This window comes from Vombatus ursinus, unplaced genomic scaffold (assembly GCF_900497805.2).
Source record: "Vombatus ursinus unplaced genomic scaffold, bare-nosed wombat genome assembly UNPS02014801.1, whole genome shotgun sequence".
Classification (NCBI taxonomy): domain Eukaryota; kingdom Metazoa; phylum Chordata; class Mammalia; order Diprotodontia; family Vombatidae; genus Vombatus; species Vombatus ursinus.
In genome coordinates, this window is record NW_020954579.1 from 14,491,352 (window position 1) to 14,505,832 (window position 14,481).

General features: G+C 44.9%; 2 protein-coding genes and 1 long non-coding RNA gene across 5 annotated transcripts in view; 1 reads left to right on the plus strand and 2 right to left on the minus strand.

The window, feature by feature from the left end:
- Window positions 1-186: 186 nt before the first annotated feature.
- On the minus strand, window positions 187-6,883 carry CDK3 (cyclin dependent kinase 3). 3 transcript variants are annotated; one of them, XM_027873250.1, is made up of 8 exons: window positions 6,378-6,883; window positions 5,282-5,407; window positions 4,829-4,906; window positions 4,582-4,702; window positions 4,308-4,478; window positions 4,116-4,217; window positions 3,630-3,833; window positions 187-1,056 (listed from the first exon to the last, which is right to left on the minus strand). In XM_027873250.1, the coding sequence occupies exons 1-8, from the start codon at window positions 6,380-6,382 to the stop codon at window positions 931-933; spliced, it is 933 nt and encodes a 310-aa protein (XP_027729051.1). In that variant the 5' UTR covers window positions 6,383-6,883; the 3' UTR covers window positions 187-930. The 3 variants fall into 3 exon arrangements, with proteins under 3 accessions (XP_027729051.1, XP_027729052.1, XP_027729049.1); XM_027873251.1 differs by lacking the exon at window positions 6,378-6,883 and adding an exon at window positions 5,719-5,738; XM_027873248.1 differs by lacking the exon at window positions 6,378-6,883 and having other exon boundaries at window positions 5,282-5,591.
- A 24-nt stretch (window positions 6,884-6,907) lies between these two features.
- TEN1 (TEN1, CST complex subunit) overlaps window positions 6,908-14,481 on the minus strand; it is a 33,205-nt gene continuing 25,631 nt past the window's right edge. The window contains exon 4 of the mRNA XM_027873252.1: window positions 6,908-7,701. Coding sequence (XP_027729053.1) covers window positions 7,535-7,701 — 167 coding nt within the window. The 3' untranslated portion in view covers window positions 6,908-7,534. The remainder of the gene's footprint in view (window positions 7,702-14,481) is intronic.
- The window catches only part of LOC114051091, an 11,180-nt gene continuing 5,285 nt past the window's right edge, over window positions 8,587-14,481 (plus strand). The window contains exon 1 of the long non-coding RNA XR_003570107.1: window positions 8,587-8,814. This is a non-coding gene — a long non-coding RNA (uncharacterized LOC114051091). The remainder of the gene's footprint in view (window positions 8,815-14,481) is intronic.

Here is a 14,481-nt window from a genome sequence, read left to right on the forward strand (position 1 = left end):
ATCTCAATCTCTTTTTCTGCCAAGGGTACAGGTTCTTAATCGTTTTTGTGCCCCCTTCTTGGAAAAACATTTTTAAATGCATAAAATAAAATGCTTAGGATCATGAAGAAAATGAATTTCATTGAAATAGCTATTGAAATATATATTTTTTTTTAAGTTCACAGACCTCAAGTTAAGAACCCCTGGCTAGGGACCACCTTCAGCCCCTCGAGTGAGTCATGTTGACTTTCCCTTCCCTACGGTCCCTTTCCACTGAAGGGTCAGACATCACGAAGCTCAGAAATGTAATTTTTATTTCTTATTCTTAAATCTAGGACCAAATGAATGCAATTACATTATAGGTAAACAGCTAACTGCTGAAAACACACCCAACTCACACACTTGCCACTGACCACGTATGGAAAAACTCCCCTCTCTTCTAACTCTTCTAAATGGAATTAAACTCTTTCCTAAATAGTTTAAACCCCAAAAGAACAGCAGGGGGGGGCTGGATGTGGGGTACAGGAAGAGAGTCCCCTCTACCTTGGAATTTTTGACCTGAAGGTAAAGTTTGGGCTAGGTCAATGATGTCAAAGAAAACAATTGCCCCTCTTTCTCTGAGCACCACCCACCACTGTTCCTAGGTACAAGGGAGCTGCTCTCTCACCTCTCCCTCTCCCTTATCAGGTGGCTGCACCCTCCACCCTGAAGAGATGCTGTCAAACCCAACAAAGAACATGGGAACTCTCACTAACCTGGTAGAAGGACTTGTCCAAACCTAGCCTTTCATGGTCCCCAGGCCACAGCTAAACCTAGACACAAAGCTCACCCTGCCTACAATTCCTCCCCAACATTAGGGAAAGATGGCTAGAGCTGCAGCTGCAGAAGGGGCTTTGGGTATTGGACCTGAGAAGGAAGGGGAAGAGGATAGAAGCTGGATGCCCATCCCCTTCACCGGCAAAAATGCTCCAGCATGCACTGGCGTGGGGCTGAGCATGACTTGCAGGGGGAGAAATAGTGATGTTCTAGAGCTGCCTTGGCTGAGATGCGCTTGTTTGGGTCATATTGCAGCAGTTGCTGTAAAGGAAGGAGAAAAGCATGTTAATGTCTTCTTTCTGCCTTCTTCCCCAATCACCCGGGACTGTGGTGAGGATAATGAGGATTAGGACGAGAGAGCATAGAACCAGGAGAGTGCGTGCCTAGGTCTAGAGAAGTCTGTAGAAGGCCATCCCAACTAAGCTCAGGATTTCTTCTGGAGGGAAGCTGTGTGGGGAGAACGTGGAGAAGGAATTTACCTGCTAGGAATAGTTGGAATGGGACCCGGTTTGGGAATAAAAAATGTTGGAACCTGTAGAGAGACTTCTCTAACAACTGTGGGTGAGTCACCCAACCTTTCCCCTTCCTCATTGAGCTTTCCTGGTCCCCACCCAGCTCAAGTTGGGATAGGCTCTTCTTTATAAAAAGGTCAATGTCTCTGGAAACATGACAGTGAACATGCGGAGTATGAAGACCCAAAAAGGAAGACAGGTGGGGCAGCTAGGTGGCACAGTGGATAGAGCTCCAGCCTGGGAGTCAGGAGGATCTGAGTTCAAATCCACCCTCAGACACTTGACACTTAATAGCTGTGTGACCCTGGGCAAGTCACTTAACTTTGGGGGATTGCCTCACCAAAAAACAGAAACAAAACAAAAAAAAAAACAAACAGAAAGGAAGGCAGAGCCTTGAGAGTGGCTCCTGTCGCTCACACCAGGTCCAGCCATTCCCTTGCAGTTTTCTGCCTCAGTTTCCCTGAAGTCTTGCCTTACTAGTATATAAAGTACTCCCCTCAGGCTAAGTTCTATGGTGCTTTTGGGCGGTTAGCATGGGCCTTAGCATTGGGCATAATAATATTTGTTTATCAAATATTTATCAAATGTATATCACTTTAAAGTTTGCCAAGTACTTTACATACATTGTCATTCGATCCTCAAAAAAACAGGTAAGTGCTATCATTATTCTTATTTCACAGATGAGGAAACTGAGGCTCTGAGTAGTTAAATCATTCAGTTTCTTCATCATAAATTTAAGGGGGTTGAACAGGGGTGGGGAACCTTTGGTCTTGAGGCCACTTGTGGTCCTCAAGTGCAGCCTTTTGACTGAATCCAAACTTCACAGAAAAAATACCCTTAATAAAAGGATCTGTTCTGTAAAACTTGGACTCAGTCAAAAGGCCACACCCAAGGAGGCCATAGCTTCCCCACCCCTGACAGAAGATTTTTAAGGTTCCTTCCAACTCTATGTCTGTGAGATAGGGGCTATTATTATCCCCATTTTGCAGATGAGTAAACTGAAGACAGAGGCAGCTACGTGGCTCAGCGGATAGAGCACTGGGCCTGGAGTCAGGAAGACTTGAGTTCAAATCCAATCTCAGACACTTGCTAGCTGTGTGACCCTGGGCAAGTCACTTTGCCTCTATTTGCCTTAATCCATTGGAGAAGAAAATGGCAAATCACTCCTATATCTTTGCCAGAAAAACAAACAAAAAAAAATGGGTCATGAATAGTTAGACATGACTAAATGACTGAACAAAATCAGAGATCCAAAGAAGTTAAGCTATTTGCCCAAGGGTCACACAAGTAATAAGTACCAGAGTTAGTATTCAAATTCACATCCAGTCTCTAAATCTAGTGCTCTTGGACAGCACCACAGTCACCATTGTGAAGATGAAATTATATATATATACACACACATATACCTATATATATATACACATACACATATACCTATACATATATATACATATACCTATATATATACACACACATACCTATATATATATACATATACCTATATATATATATATACATTAAGTGCTTTGCAAACCTTAAAATTCTATATAAATGTGAGCTATTACCCATTTTTACACAGAAGAAGAAAATGTGATCTCTGCCCCAGAGGAGGTATTCATAGTTGAGTTGGGAAATGGAAACTACATGCATCAGCACGATTACAGCTGACATTTTATATAGCATTTTTAAGGTTTACAAAGCACTTTCCGTACATTATAATATCTGATCCATGTGCAAAATGACTTGGTAACCAATAAACACATGCAGATTGGCAATAGTGTAACTCAAGGGTATATATACTCCAGATGAAGAATGAAAGGATAAGAGTTCAATGTTGCTAATTAGGGAAGTCTTTCTAGAAGAGGGGGGTTACAAGCAGTTTTATGTGTGAGAATTAAAACAAGGAAGACAGGCCAAATAGAGAAGCACTATAGCATAGTGGATTTGGTACCAAGAAACCTGAGGTTCAAATCCTGACTCATATACTTACTGTGTGACCTTGGGCAAATCACTTAACTACTCTGAGGATCAGTTTTCTCATCTGTAAAATGGGGATAATAGCACCTCCTTCTTTACAGGATTGTTGTGAGCATCAAATGTAAAGTCATTGGCAAACTTTGAAGTGCCATTCAAATATTAGCTATGTTGTTGTGGGGAGAAATGGTTCTAATTAATTAGGCAGGGATGAGCAAGTTAAATGCATGCAGGAGACAAAAACAGATTGGCTTGGCTGACTGGATTGGCAAAGTCCCTCGCCCTAACTGGACCAGATTCTGGAGCAACAGCTGGAGTTATCTTCTTTTCCATCCTTCATTCACCTACCATGAGCAGGTCCTTGCCCTCTGGGTCAAGGCTGGGCACAATCTCCTCTATCGACTTCCTGGTCCACTTGGGGAAACTGCCCTTATAGTCTGGCAGCTGGGTGACCCCTGGCCACATGGCCTCACTGGGTGTGCCAAGGGTTCGAAAAATTCGAAACAGCTGATCAATTTCTGAATCACCAGGAAACAGGGCCCTGCGTGTCACCTGAAGGGAGGAAAGGCGACTCCTTTTTACCCCTAGGGCCTATTTCCTTTTTCTACTCCCAACCCCCTCTAAGCAAAATCCAACACAGAGTAAGCTTCTAGGGCTTGGGAAAGAAAGTCAAAATGTGGAACCTTTTGGGGTAACCCATTCCCAGGGCTTCTGTAGCTGTGAAGTATGACTACTTTGCTTGGCCCTCTAGCCAGCCTTACTCATACACCACTCAGAGAACTGAACCTAAGTTCAACACACCCCCCTGGGCGACCCTCCCATGTCCCCCTTTACCATCTCTGCAAAGATGCAACCAATGCTCCAGACATCCACAGCTGTTGAGTAGAACTTGCAGCCCAGGAGAATCTCAGGGGCGCGATACCAGAGGGTTACCACCTGTAGGGGCAGAAGCCAGTGCCACTCTGGGCAGCCCTGGTGATTGAGCGGCAGTCCAGCCCACAGCTCTGCTCCCTAACCCAATAGTACCTCATGGGTATAGGTACGTAGGGGCACGCCAAAGGCCCGGGCCAGCCCAAAATCAGCCAGCTTGATGGCACCTAACTCATTGATGAGAAGGTTCTGGGGCTTTAGATCACGATGGATGACCCGATGAGAATGGCAGAAATTTACCCCCTGGAGCAGCTGGAAGAGGTAGCTCTAGAACAGAAAGGCAAGAAGGCAACTGGCTTAGCTAGAGTATAGCTGGGTCTGTGTGGGTGGGAGGCGCCACCATCCCCCGCCCCCTCCTACTTCATGGTACCTTGACCAGGTGCAGAGGCAGTTCTGCGGCTGCAGCTGAGTCCATATATTTCTTCAGGTCCTGGCTGAGGAACTCAAACACCAGGTACAGTTTTTTCTCACTATGTACCACATCTAGTAGCCTGGTGAGAAGACTCCAGTCACAAAAACTAGACATATTCCCAGTCAGGGGGAGGTGGGTAGGGAGGGCCCTGTAGCTTAGGCCCCTCTACCCCCTTATTCTCTTTGACCTATCCTCCTCAACTTACCTGACAATATTGGGGTGCTTAAGCTCTTTGAGAAGGGAGATCTCTCGAATGGCGGTGCTTGGTACACCCTCAGTCTCTCTGCAGCAAGGGATGGGTTGCAGGGGATGAGATTGGAGAGTCCTGACAGGTGGCAGGAGCCAAGGGGGCAGCTTCTGGTTTGAGGGCCTTGCCATATCGTCCTCTTCATTTGAAATGCCGCCCCCCCACCATCACCCTGATTTTCTGGGCCTGAGAACAACCTTCTCTATCTAAAGTAGGTGTCTCAAGTTCGGACTTCTTTAACACATACCCCATGCAAGGAAGTCCCTGAGGGAGGCAGAAATCGGGGAGGACCGAAGGCTGCTCCCCGGGACACAAACAGGGCACCCAAAAGTCTAATGCTCTGAGCCTGGGGAAGGCGGGCATCCCTGAGAAGGGGTGCAGGGCCCCGGGGGAGGGCCTCCCCACACTCACGAGTCTAGGCGGATCTTCTTCAGGGCCACGAGCTGCCCTGTCTGCTTGTTCCTGGCCTTGTACACCACCCCGTAGGTGCCCTCACCAATCTTCCCCACCTTCTGGAACACGTCCATGCCAGCGCAGCTGCGTGGGCGACAGAGGCCCTGCCTGAGCATCCCCAGCCCGGGCAGGGCAGCTCCCCGAGAGGGCCTAAGTGACCCAGAGGCCTGCGGCCTCCCCTGGAGCCGGGGGATGGGCGCCGAGCCCTTCCATCCCTGCTTCCCCTCCCAGTGGGGCCTCCTGCCCCGCCCCCCAGGCTCTCTCCCAGCCCTGGGGCCTGCGAGCTCCCAGGCCTGGGCCGGATCCTCCAGGGCACTAGGAGTCTCCCGCCCAGCTCACCCCCAGCCCCAGCCCGCCCTGCTCCTGCCCCCTAGGGAGGGCAGGGAGGATCAAACCTCCTGTCCCTCCTTCTGTGCTCTCCGGGCCCTCCCCTCCTCCCCCAGTCTGGCTCTGCCTTCCTCAGAGCACCCTGGGAACAGCCCCAGAGGTCAGAGGTCAGAGGTCAAAGGACACCCGTGGGTGCCTCAGAGTCAGCTGTCATGTCTGGCAGGCTAACAGGCCTAGTGCCTGCCTCCAGTCAGGGGACCCAGGTTCCGAGCCTGGCCCCAAGCCATGACCCCCATGATTTTGGGCAGGTACAGGAAACTTTCCACGAGTCCACCCACACATCTTGTTTCCTCATCTGGGAAATGAGGGGATTGGCCAGGGAGTCTCCAGCCCCCCACCCCACCCCATTCCTTGCCTACCTAGGACCCTTCCCCTGGGGGTCCCAATCCCTGCCATCCCTGCCCCCCCCCGCCCAGCAGGACGGTCACCAAGCAGTCCAGGACCCATCCCTTTTTCCAATTGGCTGCAAGCTCCCCACATTGGCTTTAGGAAGGTGTGAAGCCACAAGACCCTGGAGAGGAGGGGGTCATTTTCTTCGCCTTGGACTTCCAGGCCAGAATGCAATGAGGGGAGGGAGTGGATTTCTCCCTCCCCACCAACCCCAACCCCAAGAGCACAAGTCAGAGATGAGAGCTCCTGGGAACACTTCCCCAGCCTTGGGGGTTACCTCATGAGTGATTCCAAGTTTGAATGTCTCCAAATTTGAAAATTCTTGTGTTTTAAGCTCTCAGAGGGAGAGTTCCTCAACAAAATGCTCCACAGAGAAGGTTGAGGACCATCAACATGGTTTCTGCAGCTGGAAGGCTAGAGGCCATCATGGAACGGGAGAGGGGGGTCTCCCTGAAGTCTGGTCCTTGCCAATTCCTGCCCTGTATTTTCTGTGAGTTGCTCTGACAGCGTAGGTCTGGAGGGAATGAGGAACATTTGTTCCTTGGCCCCATAGTGTCTGATAGCCTGGGAGATTCAAATTGGCCAAGTGTCTTACGTTTCTGTATTTGATAATGGGTTCCTTAGTTCCCTGAATCTTCTTACATCTTTTCTGTAGCGAGTCAACTAAAGGTTGTCCTATACCCGATAGGTTTAATTGTCATAAGTGATACCTGAACCACATATGTAATCCTTTTTTCTGTTCTGCTTTGTATATGGAAATGCTCAGTGTATTTGGTGTCTGTTAAGTCCAGAATAAATTAATTACTGTTAAAAAGAAAAGCTATACCGAAGCTTTATTTAAGAGATTTCCCTGGAATAAATATCCGAGGGTGGAGGCAGTAACCGAAGGAAAAAACTTTGCCCTCAAGGATCCAACCTGGTCCAAATGGAAAGGGGGTGGGGAGGTTGGTCACACAAAACCCACCTAATATTATTGAATACGAAGCCCTATAGAAAACTGAATACCCAGCCCTATAGAAAAAAAAATATATTGCTTCCATTAATCTTCACACAGCCCCATCACCACCCAAAACCAAAAAAGTGTCTGGGAAAACAAGTGGGCCCTTTGGGGAAAGAGGTATTTGGTCCCTTTACAACTCTGTTTTCACATTAGTATATGGGCTATAATGGAGAGAAACAGATAAATGTTGAAGTGCCGTATATCTATTCCCCCAGATCTCTGGGATGGGCTATATCTGCCCGCCTGTAGGACATACGCTGCCTTCTCTGGTGATTCCTCTCAGTATTACGATATGGGGATTCATCTACTTGGCACACCATGTCCTCTAGCATAGCATGAAAACAAGTAAGGGACAGGGGCCAGAGTAACACCTTTGCTCCCAGCAAAGACCAACAAATCTGTCAAGGTGCTACGGCCCTGGGTGCAAGCCAGGACTAGGAGTTGTCCTTGCTCTCCTGCCCATGTTCTTGGCTCCCCTTCTCCTGCTGATGTTCCCTCTCCTGGTGATACTTCCTCTGCTTCTGGATGGCTTGTTCTAACAAAGGCAGGTTTATCCCCTCCACACAAGTCAGCACACGAGCCTTTACCATGGAAACCTTATCTGAAAGATACAAACAGTAGTGCAAATGACTTTGGAGTGCAGGTGCCAACACCACACAGTACTACCATTACATTCTGGCAACATCCCATACCCCTTACATCTTATTCCTAGTTTTGCCAATGGGTGGGAGCCTGGAGGGAAAGAGAATCAATGACATACAAGATTTTTTATCCTCAAATTAAACATTGGGATCTGCAACCAGGATAAGACAATGAGGAAAAGGGGGCATGTGTTTTAGAATCAAAAGGGTAGCTTGAGGACTTTGAGGTATGAGTTCATCCCGGCTCCCTTCCTGCATCTCTCTTCTCCCATTTCAGACCCCCTTAGGGAGGCATCCCAAAGACCGTTAATGTGGGGATAGTTTCCTCAGCTTCTTGTAACTCACTGAGATCTGGGTAACCAGAGACACAAAGAATGCGTTAGTGGTCTCAAGAAGACTTCTAGGTCAGTATATAAATGACTTGTTTCTTAGGTACTCCCCACAGACTTCATCCTGTTGTTTGTTTGGTAGGAGGAATTCCAGGATCCACTCCTCCCCAAACCTGTCTAATGTTTGATCTTATCTGTGAGCCTTTACATGTGTGCTTTGGAACCTGGGCTATCAGGTTCACCTTTGGTCTTTGATCTGTAGTGGTTCACTATGTACTGCATGTGTTTTCTTTTAGTCCTTGCTAAGGTTTGGGGATGAGAAGTGGGGGTGGATAACAATAATAATAATCATCATCATCATCATCATCATCATCATCATCATCATCATCATCATCATCACTCATAGTAATACCTGTCGGTTTACAAAGCACTCTCACAGCAACACCTGCAACAACCTTGCAATATAAAGGCAATGTATTATTATCGTGCCCATTTAAGTGACTTACTTATGATCACAAAGCTAGCAACAAACAAGACCTGAACTCGGGCCTTCTGACCCCAAGTCCAAAACTCTTTCTTTACACTACCATTATCCTGCCTCTCCAAGAATGATAACATTTTCCTCTCTAAGAGGCTCAGGTTGTCTGCTGACAAACACCTCCTGTCTAAGATGAAGACTTAAGTACTTCCAGCTGCTCCAAGTTCCTGAGTCTGAATTTAGAACAACCACTACTACTGCTCAGGGTATGTCTGGGTGAACAGCAATCACTCCAAAATGTTCTGGTTTTACAAATTGAATGTCTCTATACAAGCTTTCCAGACAGATAATGTAGTGCTTATTTATTTCCCTTAACTACAATTCTTCTTTAGAGTGGCATAGTTGTGGAATTCCATGGTTTACAAAACCTAACATAGTACTATGCATGTGGAGCCACCTAAAAATGTCAAGTTGAATTGTCATTAAAAGGGGTAGGGGACTGAAATCAGGATACCTAAGTTTTGATCAGGGCCACTAGATGGTACAGTGCATAGAATGCTGGGCTGTGGAGTCAGGAAGACCCAAGTTCAAATTGGATTCAGACACTAGCTGGGTGACCCTGGGCAAGTCACTTAACCCTGTTTGCCTCAGTTTCCTCATCTGTAAAATGAGCTGGAAAAGGAAATGGTATCTTTGCCAAGAAAACCCCAAATGGGGTCACAAAGAGTTAGATATGACTGAAACAACTGAACAAATTCTGATTCCAGTTCTTCTATTAAATAGATGTGTGACCTTGACCAAGGAACTGGCCCCTCCAAAGCCTCAGTTTGCTCCTCTGCAAAAGGAGAGGTTTGCACAGGGGCAAAAAAAGTCCCTACCATTTTGCAGGCTGCGAAGGATAACGATCCATGAAGGTATATGAGGAAAACCTAAGACTTGCTTCATCACATGAGCTTCACATGGAACAAACAAAAATGTTCAGGTGTTTAAAACATGCCACTGAATCTCCCCCTTGATGCCCCAGATCCCCATCCCTTAAGCAGCATAGCCTATAAAGACCTGTCAAAAGTCTCTTGTTGAGGGTGTTTTTTTTTCTTTCTTTCTTTCTTTTAAGGCAGTTGGGGTTAAGTGACTTGCCCAGGGTCACACAGCCAGTAAGTGTCAAGTATTTGGTCTGAGGCTGTATTTGAACTCAAGTCCTCCTGACTTCAGGGCTGGTGCTCTATCCACTGCACCACCTAGTTGTCCCAGAGGGTGATGTTTCTTAATCATCATCAACACTTTGATCTCCATTTAAACAATTCTGCACAGGAGTCACTGACGCTAAATGTTTGATTTTGCAGCTGCTTCACTGCTTCTATAAATTCCCAAGGCCAACCTAATAGGATTACATTCTCTTTAACCTCAAACATCTTGAGAATTGGCTCATAAATGTATATTTGTTTTGCTGGACTATTCAGATTGATTACAAGAAGGAATTTCTACTGCCAATGGAGGAAGGATTGGATATTGGAGAGGGACAGATACAAAAAAAGGAAGTATGAACAAAAGATTTTTTAAATGCAGAGTAGAAAAGAAAAATAGGTACACAATGGGACATAAATTGTCATACTTCCCTATTAAATTTTTATATAGACGTATATATACACAGATCATATATCTTTTTTAATATCCAATTTGTATAGAACAGAATTTCAGTTTCTTATATAATCTTACTGTATATTGAAATGTTTGCATTTGTTGCTGATTAAGTTTACCTTAATAAAAAAAGTTGAAAATAAAAAAAATTCACTATTAAAAAAAGCTGATTGTAGCTAAGATTGCTACAGCTATGATTCTAAGCATGCAATCGCATTCAGTTTAGAAAGCATTGAATGTATAAGCTGAAAAAATAAAATTAGGTTACTATAGATTGATTGTCAAGATTCGTTCCATTTCACATTCTATGTTTCCAGTTCTAAGCTTGCTCTCCTTGTGGGTGAAAGTCTGTGTGAACCTAGTCAAGGGATTAAGTGAATATGCAAGAAGATGCATGACAGCTTGATGGGCTGTGGGGAGGTGACCCAGAGTTCAAGTGACACCAAAAAAGAACAGGTATTTGAGGTCTGATACAGTCATCTTTCTGGTTTCCCCTTCTAGTCCTCTCGTAGTACCTTACTAAAGACACCATTAGACTGTGAGCTCCTCAAAGGAAAGGGCTGTTTTGCCTTTCTTTGTATCACCAGTGCTTAGCACAGTGCCTGGACTGACCAACTGACATGGCATCCCATCCTGTGTTTCTCGGGGGTGTTTTCTGAGCTAGGAATTATCAGCAGCTCCATGTTAAAGAGGTGTGGGGCAAAAAGCCCTGCATTTGGAATCAAAAGACCTGGATGTGAATCTCAGCTCTGCTTTCTGACCTCATGCAAGTTATTTCCACTCTCTGAGGCTCAATTCATGGAATAGAATTTGACAGTTGGAAGGGCCCCTAACAGCCGTCTAGTCTACCCATTATAACATGCCAGACAAGTGGTTGTCCTTCCTTGGCTTGAAGACCTTCCTGGAAGGGGACTTACCAGCCCTTAAATCAGTCCCTCCCACTTCGGGACCACTTTAATAGTTAGAAAGTTTTTCCCAACATTATAGTTTTCTCTTGAATAAAATGAAGAGAGTCTGAAGATATCCCTCCAGCTTTAATATTCTCTGAGCCCATGTCCAGCCTTCTTCCTTTACATGGAAATTGCAGCCAGCCAGCATAAGTCCTGGGGACGAGCTGACCCAGATTTCAGTCCTGCAATGCAGGCTGCTCTGAAACTCAAGAGTGTGCGTCACCTTGGAAGTGGGGCATCCTGTCACATATAGGCACTGTTCTGTGGTGACCTGATGGGTTATCCACAATCAGGGCTTCTTAAACTTTTTCCACTCGTGACTCCTTCTTAAACTGTGGGGTGTGACCCACATCGCTTCAGAAGCGCTGAATGACGCAGAGTGAAGTGGTGTATTTGAGCAATAGGAAAAACTAAAACAAATCAGGAAAATGTGTGACCCTAAATGGTCCACACTGGTTATCCACCTGCTCCCTCACTTAAATCCAATTCTCTTGCATGTCATGGCATCACCTCCCTGAAGTCATGGTCCTCTTCGAGAACAAAGGACAAACAACAACAACGAAGCTGATGTACTGAAAAGATAACTGGATTTGGAATCCAAGGACGTAGACTGAAGTCATAACTTCTCTTTAATAGTTGGTGTTATTATTATCTCCATTTTGTTGTTGTTTAGTTGTTTTTCAGTTGTGCCTGACTCTTCATGACTCTATTTGGGGTTTTCTTGGCAAAGATACTAAAATGGTTTGTCATTTCCTTCTTCAGTTCATTTTACAGATGAGGAAACTGAGGCAAACAGGGTGAAGTGACTTGCCCAGGGTTACAATGCTAGTAAGTGTCTAAGGCTGGATTTTAATTCAGGTCCCTGGGGGCAGCTAGGTGGTACAGTGGATAGAGCAATAGCCCTGGATTCAGGAGGACCTGAGTTCAAATCCGGCCTCAGACACATAACGCTTACGATCTGTGTGACCCTGGGCAAGTCACTTCACCCCATTGCCTAACCAAAAAAAAAAAGAAAGAATGTGAATTCAGGTCCCCAGAGCTGGAACTCTATCCACTGTGCCACCTAGCTGCCCCATTTCCATTGTACAGATGAGAAAAACTGAAGATCGCAGAGGTTAAGTTGCTTGTTCAGAGTCACAAAGCTAGTAAATGTATGAAGCAGGATTTGAATTCAGGTCTTCATGACTCCAAGGCCAGCCCTCTATCCACTTTTCCATTTAGTTGCCTTTAGGAAACACTTGGAATCAGAGGACCTGGGTTCTAGTCATAACTTCCTTACTTAGTAGCTGTATGACTGGGCAATACCAATGTGAAATCATAATAAAATCCTCCTTAATTTATCTAGAATTATTAAGAAATACTCTTGCTCTAAAAAGCCCTTTCCAAAATCCTTGAAAAAGCCCCTTGGGGAAGTGAGTAATAAGTCTGAGGATAAAATGTTTCTCTTGGGCAAATTAAGGGCAATAACCAAACTTAACTCTGTTGTTGTTTATATCATAGCCTTCCCATCTGAGGTCTGCATCAGAGAAAGGATTAAGAAACCAATGAAAGTAATGAGGTCCCTTTGTTTACTCCAGGAGGGACTGACCTGGTTACTCCACTATTCTTGAATATTAACCCAGTCTGTGTTTTCACATATCTTTTCCTTGTTAAAGATTCCTATAATAAAAGTCACCGAAAACTATCTTGGGGCAAAGAGCCATATCAAAGGATACGGTGAGCTCTACCTACTTGGACAACTCTCCCTCCCAAGACAGAAATGCTTGGACGTTAGTTGAATCTTAAATTGAATAAAATTATCCAAAATACTTGAGCCTAAAACTGCAGAGTTCAGTGTTAGTATTAATGTTTTTCCTTTGACACCAAAAGTAACTGACAGTATTTGCAGCCATAATACAAGCAAAGGGCTTTATTATCTTATACACTCAATAATTTTGTGAAACAGATGTCACAAGTATTACTAATCCCATTTTACAGATGATGTTCCACTATGACATTCTGCCTTTCAAGCTATTCTCAGCAATGATCAAATGAACAAGAAGTTTGCTAAATTCTCCCTTTACTTGGTGCCAAGAAGTAGATCTTAGACAGCTGGAAGTCTGCTTTCCATATACCTACCTCAGTCCAGCAGGAGGAGAACAAGGGAAAAATTCAAGCGCCTTCACTCTTACATTATTAACATTGATGGTTTGTGCCAGAATTTCTGAAGCTTTTCCATTTTTGCATTTTCGTAGGCATTTTGCTAAGTTTTAATGAATTTACCATTTTATCTCCCTTCTTTCCCCACGGCTTGTGGGAAAACCCTCCTCCCCCAATTTAGATTGTACTAAAACTCCCATTTTTTCCCTGTAAAGGAAAAAAAAAAGAAAAAGTTACCCAGTATAAAATTATGTTTTGGGGATGTGAATATCATGGCTGACAGAGCAGGTGGCACAGTCTTTCAAGCTCACATGAAACTTATATGAAGGACTGTTAAAATAACATGGAGACAGGAATGAAATGGGGAGCAGAATGAGTTTGAGAAGTCTGGGGAATATTGGGCATTATGATGCGGTGCAGGATGGTAGGAGCAGCAAGAAAAGGAAAGGGGGGCATTCATGTATCAGAAATGAGCCAGCTGGAAAAGGTCCGAGAGCAGGGAATAGCCAGCAGCTTAGAGAGCAGCAGAGGGCAGGGGGAAGGGGCTGGGATTTTCTGTGGTAGCTAAAGGCTGGAAGCAAAGTCAGGGATTGAATGAAGCAGTCACATATCAGCATCCAGAGTGATAAGAAATGAAAAATACGAGGAATTCAAAGAACCATGGGAAGACTTACAAAACCAGGAGAAGAGTATAAACATAAACACTATTATAATATTAATGAAAGTCACATTCAAAAGGAGCTCAACTAGGATTAAATGCAAATATTGATTCAAGTAGACAAATAAAATAGACCTTCTTTCTATTCGTAATGCCAGAGAGTAGGGGAGGTTATCTACTGATGCCAAACATTGCATAAATGGTAACTTGGTGGTACAATGGATAGCGCACAGGACCTGGGGTCAGGAAGACCTGAGTTCAAATCCAGCCTCAGACATTTACTAGCTATATGATGCTGGCCAAGTCATTTAACCTCTGTTTGCCTCAGTTTTTTCAAATGTAAGATGAAGATAATAATAGCACCCACCTTCCAGGGAGTTTGTAAGGATCAAATGAGAGAATATTTGTAAAGCACTTGGCACAGAGTAGGCGTTATATAAATGTTTCCTTCCTTCCTTCCCTCCTTTCTTACCTTTCTTTTCCTTCCTTCCTTCTTTCCTTCCTTCCCAATTCAGTCCTGGTGTTCACTGCTTTTGCCTGACTGTTTC

Bases quoted from the DNA above. Each gene is read 5' to 3' on its own strand.
- CDK3 (XM_027873248.1), bottom strand. From the start codon at position 5,439: ATGCTCAGGCAGGGCCTCTGTCGCCCACGCAGCTGCGCTGGCATGGAC. The intron at 4,907-5,281 runs GTGAGTGTGGGG...CCCTTGCTGCAG, and splicing joins AAGAAGATCCGCCTAGACTC to AGAGACTGAGGGTGTACCAA. The intron at 3,834-4,115 runs GTAAAGGGGGAC...TCCTCCCTTCAG, and splicing joins GTTGCATCTTTGCAGAGATG to GTGACACGCAGGGCCCTGTT.